The sequence below is a fragment of the Vulpes lagopus genome, chromosome 24, assembly GCF_018345385.1.
Source record: "Vulpes lagopus strain Blue_001 chromosome 24, ASM1834538v1, whole genome shotgun sequence".
NCBI lineage: Eukaryota > Metazoa > Chordata > Mammalia > Carnivora > Canidae > Vulpes > Vulpes lagopus.
The window spans coordinates 42171063-42183586 of record NC_054847.1 but is presented as its reverse complement, the minus strand read 5'-3'; the positions used below and the strand labels follow the sequence as shown (position 1 = coordinate 42183586).

The 12524-nt window shown below is 44.5% G+C and overlaps 1 protein-coding gene across 3 annotated transcripts in view; it reads left to right on the top strand.

The window, feature by feature from the left end:
- The window catches only part of CCBE1 (collagen and calcium binding EGF domains 1), a 230873-nt gene extending 221416 nt beyond the window's left edge, over window positions 1-9457 (top strand). For 2 of the 3 annotated variants that reach the window (XM_041739728.1, XM_041739729.1), the window contains 5 exons: window positions 1581-1701; window positions 6927-7066; window positions 7149-7201; window positions 7891-7926; window positions 8814-9457. In XM_041739728.1, the coding sequence (XP_041595662.1) occupies window positions 1581-1701; window positions 6927-7066; window positions 7149-7201; window positions 7891-7926; window positions 8814-9258 (795 nt within the window). In that variant the 3' untranslated portion in view covers window positions 9259-9457. The remainder of the gene's footprint in view (window positions 1-1580; window positions 1702-6926; window positions 7067-7148; window positions 7202-7890; window positions 7927-8813) is intronic. The other variant, XM_041739730.1, reaches the window with a different exon arrangement.
- The last annotated feature ends 3067 nt before the right edge of the window (window positions 9458-12524 follow it).

The following is a 12524-nucleotide window of genomic DNA, read 5'->3' as shown; positions in this document are numbered from 1 at the left end:
GATGTGTAGAGGAACTGAAGGTAGCCGGGTTGTAATTACCCAGCAGCAAGTCATCCAGGAAACAGAGGTTGACATTTACTGGATCACCTGACAGCTTTTCTAAGGGAGTAGAAAGAGCTGAACGTGCAGGTCTCATCTTCCAGGCTTGATCTCTCAGATCCAAAGATGGCTGTCTGGCATCAGAGCATTCTAAGGCTAAGGATGAGCTTTGCCATGTGCCTTCTGCGGGCCTCTGTTGCTCTGTGGACACAGGGTTTCCAAGCAGGGCCCCTCCAAGAGGATGTGGGGACAAGTAGAACATGTTCCAGAAAATCTCAGACTTGGTTTTTACTGACCAGGATCCAGCCTACGTCTTCTGGAGGAGGTAGCTGTGACCCTCAGAAATGTGCCTTTCCCCACCTGACTTGGCACTTTTCAAATTAGCTTCTTGAAAGAAAGAGACTGCAACTACCATTTATTGAGCCACTTAGTATGTCCCAGGTCCTGTCCTGGGCACCTAACCTACAGGATCCAGTAGGAAACAGTGACCAGTCATGGAAAAATATGTCCGCAATGCCAGTCCTACATTCAAAAGGTGGAGGCTAATTTCCAGTCCCTGAGTGTGAGCTGTGCGTAGACTCACCTCCAGTAACTAGAAAATGATGGAAGTGATGGTGTGTAACCCTCACTATGGTGGTTACACACCATAACACAAACCATATCTATGGTTTCCCATTAAATCTCCACAACTGTAAAGGTGGCTGGTGATGTTCCCTTTTATTGGTGAGGAAGTGGAGATTCATAATATTCAGCTCACCCATAAGATTCACACAGCTCCCTGACCTCAAGGAATGTGAAGGTTATTTGTCTGGGTGGCCCCTCCAGCTTCCCCTAGAGTGAGCTACCTGCAACCCAGGAGGGAAAGTGAAGAGGAAGCCATGGTGCCTTTTATCCCCTCGTCGCAGAAGTTATGCACTGTCACTTCCATCATTTTCTAGTTACTGGAGGTGAGTCTCTAAGTACAGCTCACACTCAGAGGGTGGAAGTTAGCCTCCACCTTTTGAAGGTAGGACTGTCAAAAACTTTGCAGACGTATTTTTCCATGACGGTCACTGTTTGCTACTGGATCCCCACCAGCTGAGTGTCTAGATGAACCATAAGCCAAATTCTTGGCCCTGGCTCCCAAGGCTGAGGGGCGTCTAAGAGCAGGGACCATGTGTTGAGCACCATTGTCACCTTAGAACCAAGCACAGGGCCTGGCACAGGGTAAGTACTAAATAAAGTAATTAACACATTGAAAGTCTGAAACAAACAGAATCTATCCATTATGGTAATAATGAGTAATGATGATGTCTGGGCTATCTGGAGGCTATCCAGGTTTGTCCACTAACCAGCCAAGTGATCTCATACAAGTGATTTTCACTGGAAGGCCTCTGGATTTGGAAGGGGATTTCTACAGCTCCTTTGAGTTCTAACAGGCTCAGATGGAGGGGAAGTGACCACAAAAAGAATTTGCAGGCTCTGCAGACACACAGATGCGAACAAATCTCCCTGGCACTGGAGTCATCCCTTCCTGACCGTGGATCCCTTTCTCTTTACAGATTGCCCTGCTCCCCAACAGTGCTGCCGACCTAGGCAAGTACATCACTGGCAACAAGGTGCTGGCCTCAAACGCCTACCTTCCGGGACCCCCTGGGCTGCCTGGTGGCCAAGGCCCTCCTGGTGAGTGGGGAGGAGGGCAGAGGATGGTGACAGAGCCACCAGCCAAAGCCTGCCGGGAGCTCACATGAGCGCGGGCTGGACCAAGTTCAGCCTCCGTGGGTGAGGGCAGCCACAGGAATCCAGGGGGCTCCCACACCTATGTTATGAGAAGCCCGGGGGAATTGGGTCCCCAAGCCTAAAAAGCCCTCATAACCAGGAGAAATCTGGAAGAAGGAGGTCATTGTCCTGGGCATGGGTAAGATTCTTAACATTTTAAGTTACTGAGAAACAAAATGAAGACTTATTTTTAATGGTAACATACAAAAATAGAACTGGGTGAGGAACCCTCAGGGTACGTCAGCCAGCTGTAACCACTTATGGCCAGCCTTGTTTCTGCTTATTCCTCAATCTTATTTCCTCCTTCCCCTATTATTTGTGAAACACTCACATCTGTATTTCTTTATTTATTTTTTCTTTGTTAAGTCAGCGTTATTGAGATACAATTAAATATAGTGAAACGTACCCCCTTTAAATCACAGTTCAACAAGTTCTGACGAATATATACATCCTATATCAAGCCCATTCTAAACACTGCCATATATCTACATCAAGATATAGAATAGTTCCATTACCCCAGAAAGTTCCCTGTGCCCCTTTGCAATGTACTTCTCTGCTTCTAACTGTAGAGAACCACTGACCTGCTTTCTAACTACTTTTATCTGTTCTAGAACTTCAGAGCAATGGAATCTCATCATAGGTTTTCTTTTTGTCTGGCTTTTTGTATTCAGCATATTATTTTAGAGATTCACCCTCATCCCTTGAAGAAAATCCCAAATGTCCTATTGTTTCATCAGGACATATACAATGAGAACTTTAAAAAATAGTTACATGATATTTTCTATTTTATTATGAGTCCCTCTTCATAGATAGATCAACGGACTCTTATCCACATCAGTAAAGGAAATGATATTAGTGTGAGCAGATGATTCTAGAACATGAAGTATCTTATCCCTGATTATCATTGCTAAGTGGTGTAGTAGGTGTTCTGAATGACCTCGCCTTCTAAAATTTTTTTAAAGATTTCTTTATTCATGAGAGACACAGAGACAGAGAGAGAGGCAGAGACACAGGCAGAGGGAGAAGCAGGCTCCATGCAGGGAACCCGATGTGGGACTCAATCCCAGGACTACAGGATCACGCTCTGGGCCGAAGGCGGCGCTAAACCATGGAGCCACCCAGGGATCACCCTCGCCTTCTAATGAGAAAGAGAAGACACAAAGAGTAAAAGCCAATAGAATAAGACGGTATCTGTATGCACCTAAGTAAGTGCACAGGTGCTTCCTGCTGTGAGAGCTTACAGAAGGGAGAGACCACTCTGGCCGACAGTGATCCCAGGACTGGGGTTTGATGTGGACTTGGAAGAGTGGTAGGGTTTGTTCAAGCAGGAAGAATATGGGCGGATTTTAGGTTGGAAGTTCAACGAGAACAAAGGCTCTAAATTCTTTCCAGACTAGTTATTTGTTTTCTTTTTCACTTATATCCTAATCTCCCGGTTTCTACCAAACATAGGTGCCCTGGGTCTCAGTCTATACAGGGAACAAGAACTGGTCCAGGACCTCAGTTGATCCTCTTACTCGTTTCCTGAGCCTTGGTGGAGTTTTCTCCAGATGCCTCCCACAGGCAGCCTCTTGCTGCTTCTAAGTAGATGTAGATCTCCTTACAAATTGATTCCCAACACAGAATTCCCCACCCTTTTCTAAGGGTATGTTCTTGTTCTGCTTCCCTGGATGAAGTTCATCTGCAGGCCAGTCTACAAATCTCTCCCAACAGGGACAAATGAAGTAGAAACAAGGGTACCATTGGCTGTCTTTCTTCTTAATGAAAGACTTGCTAGCTTTCCTTTCCAATTCTGCCATCTGGTTTCTAACATAGTTTGAGCTGTCCAGGGTCCTTGATGGAGCAGAGAATAAGAGGACTAACTTTGGCAACAGACTGTGCCCTTACTTTGTCTTCCAATCCTTTCTTTCTCTCTCCTAAATTCCAGCATCAGTTTATCATGTCCTCCATTGAGATTTTTTGGGGCAGCTAGAGAGATAACTAGATTTCTCTTATCCATAACCAAAAGTCCAGTCCCAGGGCTTAATCCAAGACTGGAGTGCCAACATTGGAAACTACACTGGGTTGGAATCCTTTGGCTTTGGTGGCGACAAGGTGGCTGCTGCTCCCTGGCGCTTACTGTTATGGATAAGCTGATTCGATTTGCATATCAAAACCCCACATTCTAAGGACACTTGACATACAATGATCCTGAAGTTCATTGATTGTGTAAATGAAGACAAAATGTTCTCTCTGGCCTGTCCTTGTGCTACTGGAGGGGAAGGATTTAGTTACAGGAGGAATCTGATCCCCTTTCCCAGGTAAACTCCTTCAGGATGTGCCTGGAACCAGTGTTGAGAGTAAGGATATAAAACATGTTTTCATAGAACATTGACTGTCTTTAACTTTGGTTTAATTTTTCTGGGAGCTATAATAGATTTCCCCAAATATGAAAAATCAGAAATCTTTGTTTCCTTGATTTGACTTTTCTGTTTTCTGACGCCTAAAAATTACTCTGTTCTGTCACTAGTAGGAGCTAGATAGTATTACTTTATGCATTTGAAATAAGCATCGCTGACAAATAATTCTAGCACAGTGATCAGCCCACTGTCTTCAGTGTGCTCACTTGATGTGTAACATTTTCTGAAGAGCATGTATGTATCTGGGATTCTGCGAATGTGCAGACAATTAGGACGTGGCCCATGCCCTCACAAAGTTGACAGTTGAAAACAGGTCAAAACTCATGTCGTTACATATGCAAAAGAATGAAGTTGGACCCTTCTCTCACACCATATACAAAAATTAAAATGGATTAAAGATCTAAATGTAAGATCTGAGACTATAGAATTCCTAGAAGAAAACATAGGAGAAAAGCTTCATGATGCTGGATTTGGCAAAGATTTCTTAGGTATGACATCAACACACAGATGACAAAAGTAAAAATAGACAAAGGGGACTACATCAGACTTAAAAACTGTACATCCAAGGGTACAGTCAGCAGAGTGAAAGGCAGTCTATGGAAAGGGGAAAAATATTTGCAAATCATTTATCTGATAAGGAGTTAATATCCAGAATAGGAGAAAAAAACACTACAACTCAGCAATAAAAAATCAACTCAAAATAAAATTAGACAAAGGTCTTGAATAGACATTTCTCTGAAGATGATATACAAATGGCCAAGAAGCACATGAAAAGATGCTCAACATCACTCCTCATACAGCAATGCAAACCTAGCTATAAGGTATCACTTTGCATCCATTAGGACAGCCACTATCAAGAAAAGAAGAGAATAAGTGTTGGTGGGAATTGTGGAGAAAAGAGGCCCCTTGTACCATGTTGGCAAGAATGCAAACTGGTGCAGCCACTATGGAAAACAGTATGGAGTATTTTTTCTAAAAAAAAAAAAATTAAAGGTGGAACTAATGTGATCCAGCAGTCCACATGTGGGCATAGTATCCAAAAGAATCAAAAGCAGGAGAACAAAGAGATGTTTGTATACCTGTATATGTGGCAACACTACTCACAATCACCAAGCTGCCCATGTCCATCAGTGGATGAATGGACAAACAAAATGTGCAATATACAGCAGTGGAATATTATGCAGCCTTAAAAAGAAGGAAATCTTGTTGTGTGCTATAACATGGAAGAACTTGGGGGACATTATGCTGAGTGAAATAAACCAGTCACAAAAAAAGACAAATGCCATATGATTCTACTAATAGGAGGTATCCAAAGCAGTCACGTTCATAGAGACCAGAAGTAGAGTGGTAGTTGCCAGTGGCTGTGGGAGGGGAAATGAGGAACTGTTGTTTAGTAGGTAAGAGTTTTAGCTTTGCAAGATGAAAAAGTCCTAAAGATCTATTGCACAACAAGGTGAATGTACTTACTAAACAGTACATCTTAAAGTTGTCAAAATGGTAACTTTTATGTGTCATTTATTACAATAATAAAATATTCTCCTAATGCTCACCTCCTTCCCCCTCATCCCCCTGCCCCAGCTGACATTCCAGACCCAATGTAGAAGCCAACATCCTGAAGTCTTCAACAAGGGGCTGCCCCACAGCTTAGCACCTATGCTCCCCAGGAGCCGACAAGGCATTCCCTCACCGTGTGCCAGACACTCCCCCCGACCACAAGCCCAGCCCAAACCAGAGTGACTATTTACAGTTCTCCATGTCTGTAGTTAAAGGTAGATGAGGCCTGTAGGCCTTCCCCATCAGCTTCCATGGTAAATATGGCACAATCTGGCACACATACCTTATCAAGCAGGCACAAGAGCAGTCCTATAGCTTGGTCTTAAGCTCAGGAGACTCCCAGTGCTCTGTCACTTTAGGCTTCGGAGAAGAAATAAAAAAACAAAACTCACAATGTCTATAGGGCCCAGGCAGGTGGCTCAGATGAATGAAGACTCGGGGTGTAAGCAGTGGAGCGTAAGCTAACCCATTGTGCCAATGGGAAGATAGTGGCTTTAGTTCTTCCGGTTTTCAAACAGATGCCATTGTCCAGATTTCTGTAGGAAATCTCCCCAATTTTTAAGTGTTAGGATATTCAGAGGACAATGGTATCCATAAACGACTACAGAAACCCGTATGGAGTTTATGTGGTGTGTATATGGATATGGTTATACACATCTGTATTTGATATATAGCTAATGTATATATCTATCTATTATATACACACATTATTTATATAGTATGCTGTTAATTCTCTTACAGAGAAGAGGATTGAGATATTTTTGGAGAAATGTGGTCTACAATGATTATATAAGGATGGAGAATTCTGATCATGTTAAGTTTTTTTTTTGTTTTTTTTTTTTTTTAATTTATGATAGGCACACAGTGAGAGAGAGAGGCAGAGACACAGGCAGAGGGAGAAGCAGGCTCCATGCACGGGGAGCCTGACGCGGGATTCGATCCCGGATCTCCAGGATCGCGCCCTGGGCCAAAGGCAGGCGCTAAACCGCTGCGCCACCCAGGGATCCCTGATCATGTTAAGTTTTAAAATGCTTATAGGGCATCTTAATAGAGATGTCAGAAGGCAAAGGGCAGACTGCAAAGACAAAGCCTGCAAAGGGCTCCCAGACTCTGGTCAGCCAGAGCCTTCATCTTCCTCATGAGATACAGAGCTAATGAGGTGTTTTTTGATTACAGGCTCACCAGGACCAAAGGGGAGCCCGGGTTTCCCCGGAATGCCAGGCCCTCCTGGACAGCCCGGCCCACGGGGCTCAATGGGACCCATGGGACCATCTCCCGATCTGTCTCACATTAAGCAAGGCCGGAGGGGCCCCGTGGTCAGTATTTTGTCGGAGATCCACTTACTGTTGTTGAGGAAAGCCTCTTCTTGTCCCATGCCTTTTCCTTCTGTTGAGCTAGATCCCTTTATCTTGTAGGGTCCGCCAGGTGCACCAGGAAGAGATGGCTCTAAGGTAAGTCTTAGAGTGGTCCTTACAGCCCAAGTATTACTAATTGCAGCCAACTCGGCAGGCATCACAGAAAGCTCAAGCACTGTTTACTACCCCCATTTTGTGCGTTGCAAAATTGAGACACTTTTTTCCCCCAAGCAGGAAAGAAAAGCTAAGATGCAAATAACCGTAATTATAAAAAAAACAACCATCAAAACCACTTCTAGGAATGAACACCCCCATAAATTTTAAACAAGCCTCTGTACAGCAGTGTTCTCCTGTAGGGCTGTGGTGTGTGTCCCCACTCCTTTAACACGTTTGCATCAAGACCAGGAAAAGCTCCATGTTCAGCAAGTGGATAGTTTCACTTCAAGAGCTGCCCACTACTCGCCTCTCAAATAAGTCAGTGTGCATTACTTTCGAAAGTTTGTAAGTTATTGCACACGTTGCCTGGAAATACAAGCATTCCTTTTGTCAGATCTGGACTGAAAATACGTGGCCCTGGGGGACATCAGAATGAGAGAGAGAGAGACATTTGACCCAAGTGGTTCTGTTCAGATAAATGGTCCCTTGAGTCTAGCTTCAAGCTTGTATTTGTTTCTGATAGAAAATACTTGTTTGTGCAGGGCAATGGTGATGCTGGGGGTCTAAATAGAGAGTGGTAGTGGTATCCCACGTGGTCCACAAAGCTAATCCGACCTTTCTGCTTGCAGGGAGAGAGAGGAGCACCTGGACCCAGAGGGTCGCCAGTAAGTAGCACTTTCTGCCCCCGCTCCCCCCCGCCCCATCCCTCAGGGGAATGTCCTCAGGGATGTAGCTCTGATGAGCCTATAAGTGGGTCTTACCAGCAACAGCCAGCCCCTTCTATCCATCACTCATCCTGCCCAAGTCGAATTCCATGGTTAGGAAAATCATGGAGGACTTTAAGAACTGGTTGGGATTTATTTTTAAAATTTGTTTTCTGGGTTTTTGGTTGGTTGTTCCCCCTGCCCCCCCCCCATGCTAATCTTTACATGGAAGATCTTCTGTTAGGATTAAACAAAAACCAGCAGGCCATGAGTCTATTTGAGCATTTATGTTGCTGTAGGCCTTTTATATATGTTAACTCATTTAAATGTTCGCTTATGAAACCCTATGATGTTGGGGCTATTATCTCCATTCTACAGATAAGGAGATGGAAACCCAAAAAATTGAGTGACTTGCCCAAGGCCAGCTAGTAAGCGACAAAGCTGAGATTCAAACCCAACAGAATCCCAACCTCTTAACCAATACTCCCGCACCTCCATAAGTCTCTCCCCCATTTTCTTCAGGAGAGTAATGTAGGAGGGTTCTTCTCATATTCTTTCATTCTACCAGATTTGATGTAGCTGAGAATTAGGAGGGAGGAGAGATGATGTGTCACCCAGCTCATATAGAAGATGAAGGAATTAGAAGACAATCTTAAGAACACCACCCTCCTCCCCACCCTGGCTACTATAGTAGGTGTTACGTTTACTCCACTTAGGACGCAGGGTTATCAACTAAATAGTTGCCATCGAGCCAGGGGGAGTAGCAAATCATGGTGCCCATAGAAGCCATGGCTTTGCACAGCACTGAGTCTGTGGTCTTCTGGCTTTGACTCCTCTCATGTGCACAGGGACCCCCTGGTTCTTTCGACTTCCTGCTACTTATGCTGGCTGACATCCGCAATGACATCGCTGAGCTGCAGGAGAAAGTGTTTGGGCACCGGACACACTCTTCAGCAGAGGAGTTCCCTTTACCTCAGAAGTTTTCCAACTATCCAGAAACCATGGACTTCGGCTCTGGAGACGAGTACCCGAAAAGAACGGAGACAAGGGACTTGGGACCCACCAGAGACTTTTATCCTTAGCACATCCCATCATCCGTCATGCCAGAGGAGAGGAAAAGGAGTGTTTTCACCTGCAGTTAAATCATATACAGAAAAAAAAAAAACCCACTGGAGACCCAGAAAAGATACATCTTTCATCTCTTTACTCTTTTCCTGCCTTCTCCCTCCTGCTCTTCTTACAAATACTGTTCTCAGAGTCGCCTGCAAGAGACCTGAGGGAGTCAGTCACTAATTTACACACTTCCCTCCAAGAGACAGTTAGGGGGGCAGAGGCTAAGGGATCCTACATTCGAAGTCTCCTTTTACTTCTTATTTAGGAATTTCTGGATTTCTGAGTTAAGTGGCCCTCATGGGGTCTTAAAGGTCCAAAAGGGAAAAGTGGCAAGGTGAGCTCTGAGAAGAGGTGAGGTTACTTATCAAAAAAAAAAAAAGAGTATGTGTCCAAAATAGACTACTACTCAGTATCAAAATCAGGCTTCTTTAATTAAAAGGGGGAAAACAACAATGTATATCTGACCTTGGCAGATATTTTTTTCCCCTTGTCAATCTAATGTATTTTAAATAGTCTATCCTCCTGCCCAACCTTGTTTACCAATTTTGATTAAAGGAAGGAGGGAAATAAGGAGGAGCAGGGATTAGGGAAGAGGGAGAAAAATTATAGTCCTCTATTTACTCTCCTGTAAAGTTGCCACATTCTACATTCAAATATGACTATTATGGGTTTGGGCCGTGCGGTTCTGTAAGTTTCCTATTCAGAGAAGAATGTTACTCTAGCTGTAGGAGTAAATCCTCTTCTCAGAGCAAACGAATGAAGTGCCCAGATCCCCTCTAGAATGATGGGCTCCTGGTTTGCCAGGACAGTTTAAAGCTACTTGATCCCATGAGTGGGCTCGCTCAATAAATCACTGATGGTTAAATAAGAGTGGTGGACACACAGGGAGATGCGCTGAATGGCCTGGATCTGCCTGGGGGCCCAGGAGGTGCCATTAGGCCATGATCCTGGTTAGATCAACGTGCACTGGAGGCTGGAAGGAGGCAGTCGGGGAGGGAGAAGCAGAGCCTGGGGCAGGTTCCCGAAGGACTCTATAGAGGCAAGTCAATCTGCTCTACTTGGGAATTGGAAGCCCTTGTCCAGGGCCAGCGGAGCTTGCCAACACAGAGAGTATGCACCACTGGAAGTTCTCTTGGAGGCAGACGGAAATAACAATTTTTCTTGGTTGCCAGAAATTTCCTTCCCACTATTCCCATTTTTCCCCAGTTTTCCATCATTCAGTCCAAGTTTTCGTTCTCACAGGCCTTCTCCTGGATACTCCTTCCTCAGCAGAGGTGGGAAACAGCCGGGAGAGGCTTGTATTCTCAAACTTCTGTTGAGTCTGTGCTCGCCCATACACCTCTGGGTCCCAGAGGGAAGCATATTCCAGAAAAGACTTCCTCTGGTTCTGTAGAAACAGGACCAAGAGTAACCCCTGAAGAAATGAGCAAGAGCATCCACTCTTTTGGAATATTATTGGGGAATCTCTTGGTTTTGATGGGGATTGCACAGTTTTCCTTGAATCCACATTGGCATCTGCCACCCAGAAAGGCAGCCACCTGTTCGGCAGCCCTCCCCTCTGTCTTGAGCCTCACGGATGATCATTGTCACACTCATGCTTGCTCATGGTAGGGTTCCTCTTCCTCACCCTGTGGTTTCTCCCCATATTTCTGGGACATGTGTGTTTACTTCTCTTTTTCCATTTTGCCCGTCATTTAACTCTCCTCCTGGGAAAGCTTGTTGAGGAGAGCCACTGTGGGTGAGCGTGTGCCACCTTTCAATCTTCTTTCTCTAGAACCAGAGGAAGGACTTCTGTTTGTGAGTCTCCCATGACAACAGCCTGCCATCCCTGATTGCCATCAAGGTAGAAGCATAGCCAGTCAGCCACTGGCTGGGTTTTTCGCAGACCCTTTGCTCCACTGTTTCTTCCTCTTGCAAAATCCCCAGGGCCTGTCTGCCAGAAAGTCACAGGAACGAGCAAACGCATTCTCAGCGTTCCTTTTCTAGCATTTTCCCTCCACCTTCCGTCTCTCCAGAGGCCAGTCTTCACCGCAAAAGCCCTACCAACCTCGGGTTCACTGAGAGCTGAGCTAAGCAGCTGTTGATTCCCATCTGGAATGCATTTAACATTGCCTGTTTGCAGAACACAATATTTAAAGGGTGTGGATGGATGAGTGCTAAAGAAAATTATTTACAGGCCTTAGGAGAAATAATTAGGTCCATCTTTGATTGTTTTTTTAATGAGGATTTGTGTTTAGAAATACAAACTTCTTTATTGTCACATGCTCATAAAATGCAACCAAACTGCATGTTTGACCAGAGACTAGGATAATATATTTTAAAAGGAACTGAAGGAAGTAATATCTGGGATTCATGAGCCTATTCTATATGCTATTCTCCAGCAAAACACATAATAACCTGTATTATATACTTTCCATCTGCTACATCAGGTCAGTTTATAATTGTTCATCCCGAGATTCTCAAACTTTGGACTGCTACCCAGGAACAAGTAGGTACCCTGTAAGCCCAGATTATACTTTTCGAAGATAAGGCAAAATCACTGTTAATCCTCATGTATCTTTTAGTGATAGGACGTCAAAGCTCACTGTCTAAACAGTGCTTCTCAGAACCTAATGGGGAATAAAATTTGCCATGGCTTTGCTAAGCTGCACCATGTTTTATGGGGAGAAAAAAGATCTTTGCACATCTCCTCAGCCCTTTATCAGAAATATTGGCTTTCATTTTTTTTCGCACCCTGATAAATAGAATCTAAAATAAGACCTCATAATTGCTCTTTTTTTTAGAAAGCTGTGGGAATAAAAAAACATGCCATTGAAAATAGTGCAAGGAGGGCATCCGTTTTCGTTTAGGAAAATCCTCCTCCATCCCCATTTCCAGAAGGAGAAATTATAAGCTTTACTATGCCAAGAAGTTTGGGGGGTACAAAGGGAATGCTGTCTTCTTCCTCCTGTGTTCATTCCAACACCCGCCACCGAGTGAACTGACCGGCTGAAGTCATTTCTACTGTATAAACTCAGGTAGGCCCATAGCCTAACAGGTACACATAACAAATGTGCATTGGCATGGGGGCAGGGGTATTACCCCACCAAACACCAGGTGAAGGGTGAAGGGCACCCTGGCTCTGATCATACTTCCCTCTCCAGGATTCACAACTACTCTTTGCCTTATGATGGCTTTCTCCAGGCAGACAGGGGAAGATCATCGCCATGACTAGGCACCAGGCATCTCCTTGCACCGAGAGCAAATTCCTTGTCATACTTTGGGCATCGCTGTCCCTCCCCCTCTCCCCCAAGGCCGACCTGTCACAGAGAGACAGCAGCCTCATTGTGCAACCTTGACATCTTTCAGATAACCTTCCTAAAGAGGAAATTTATTCATAGGAATCCAGGCCAAACAACTAATAGAATAGAGCCATCTCAAGTTATTAATAATGAATTCAGGGAAAG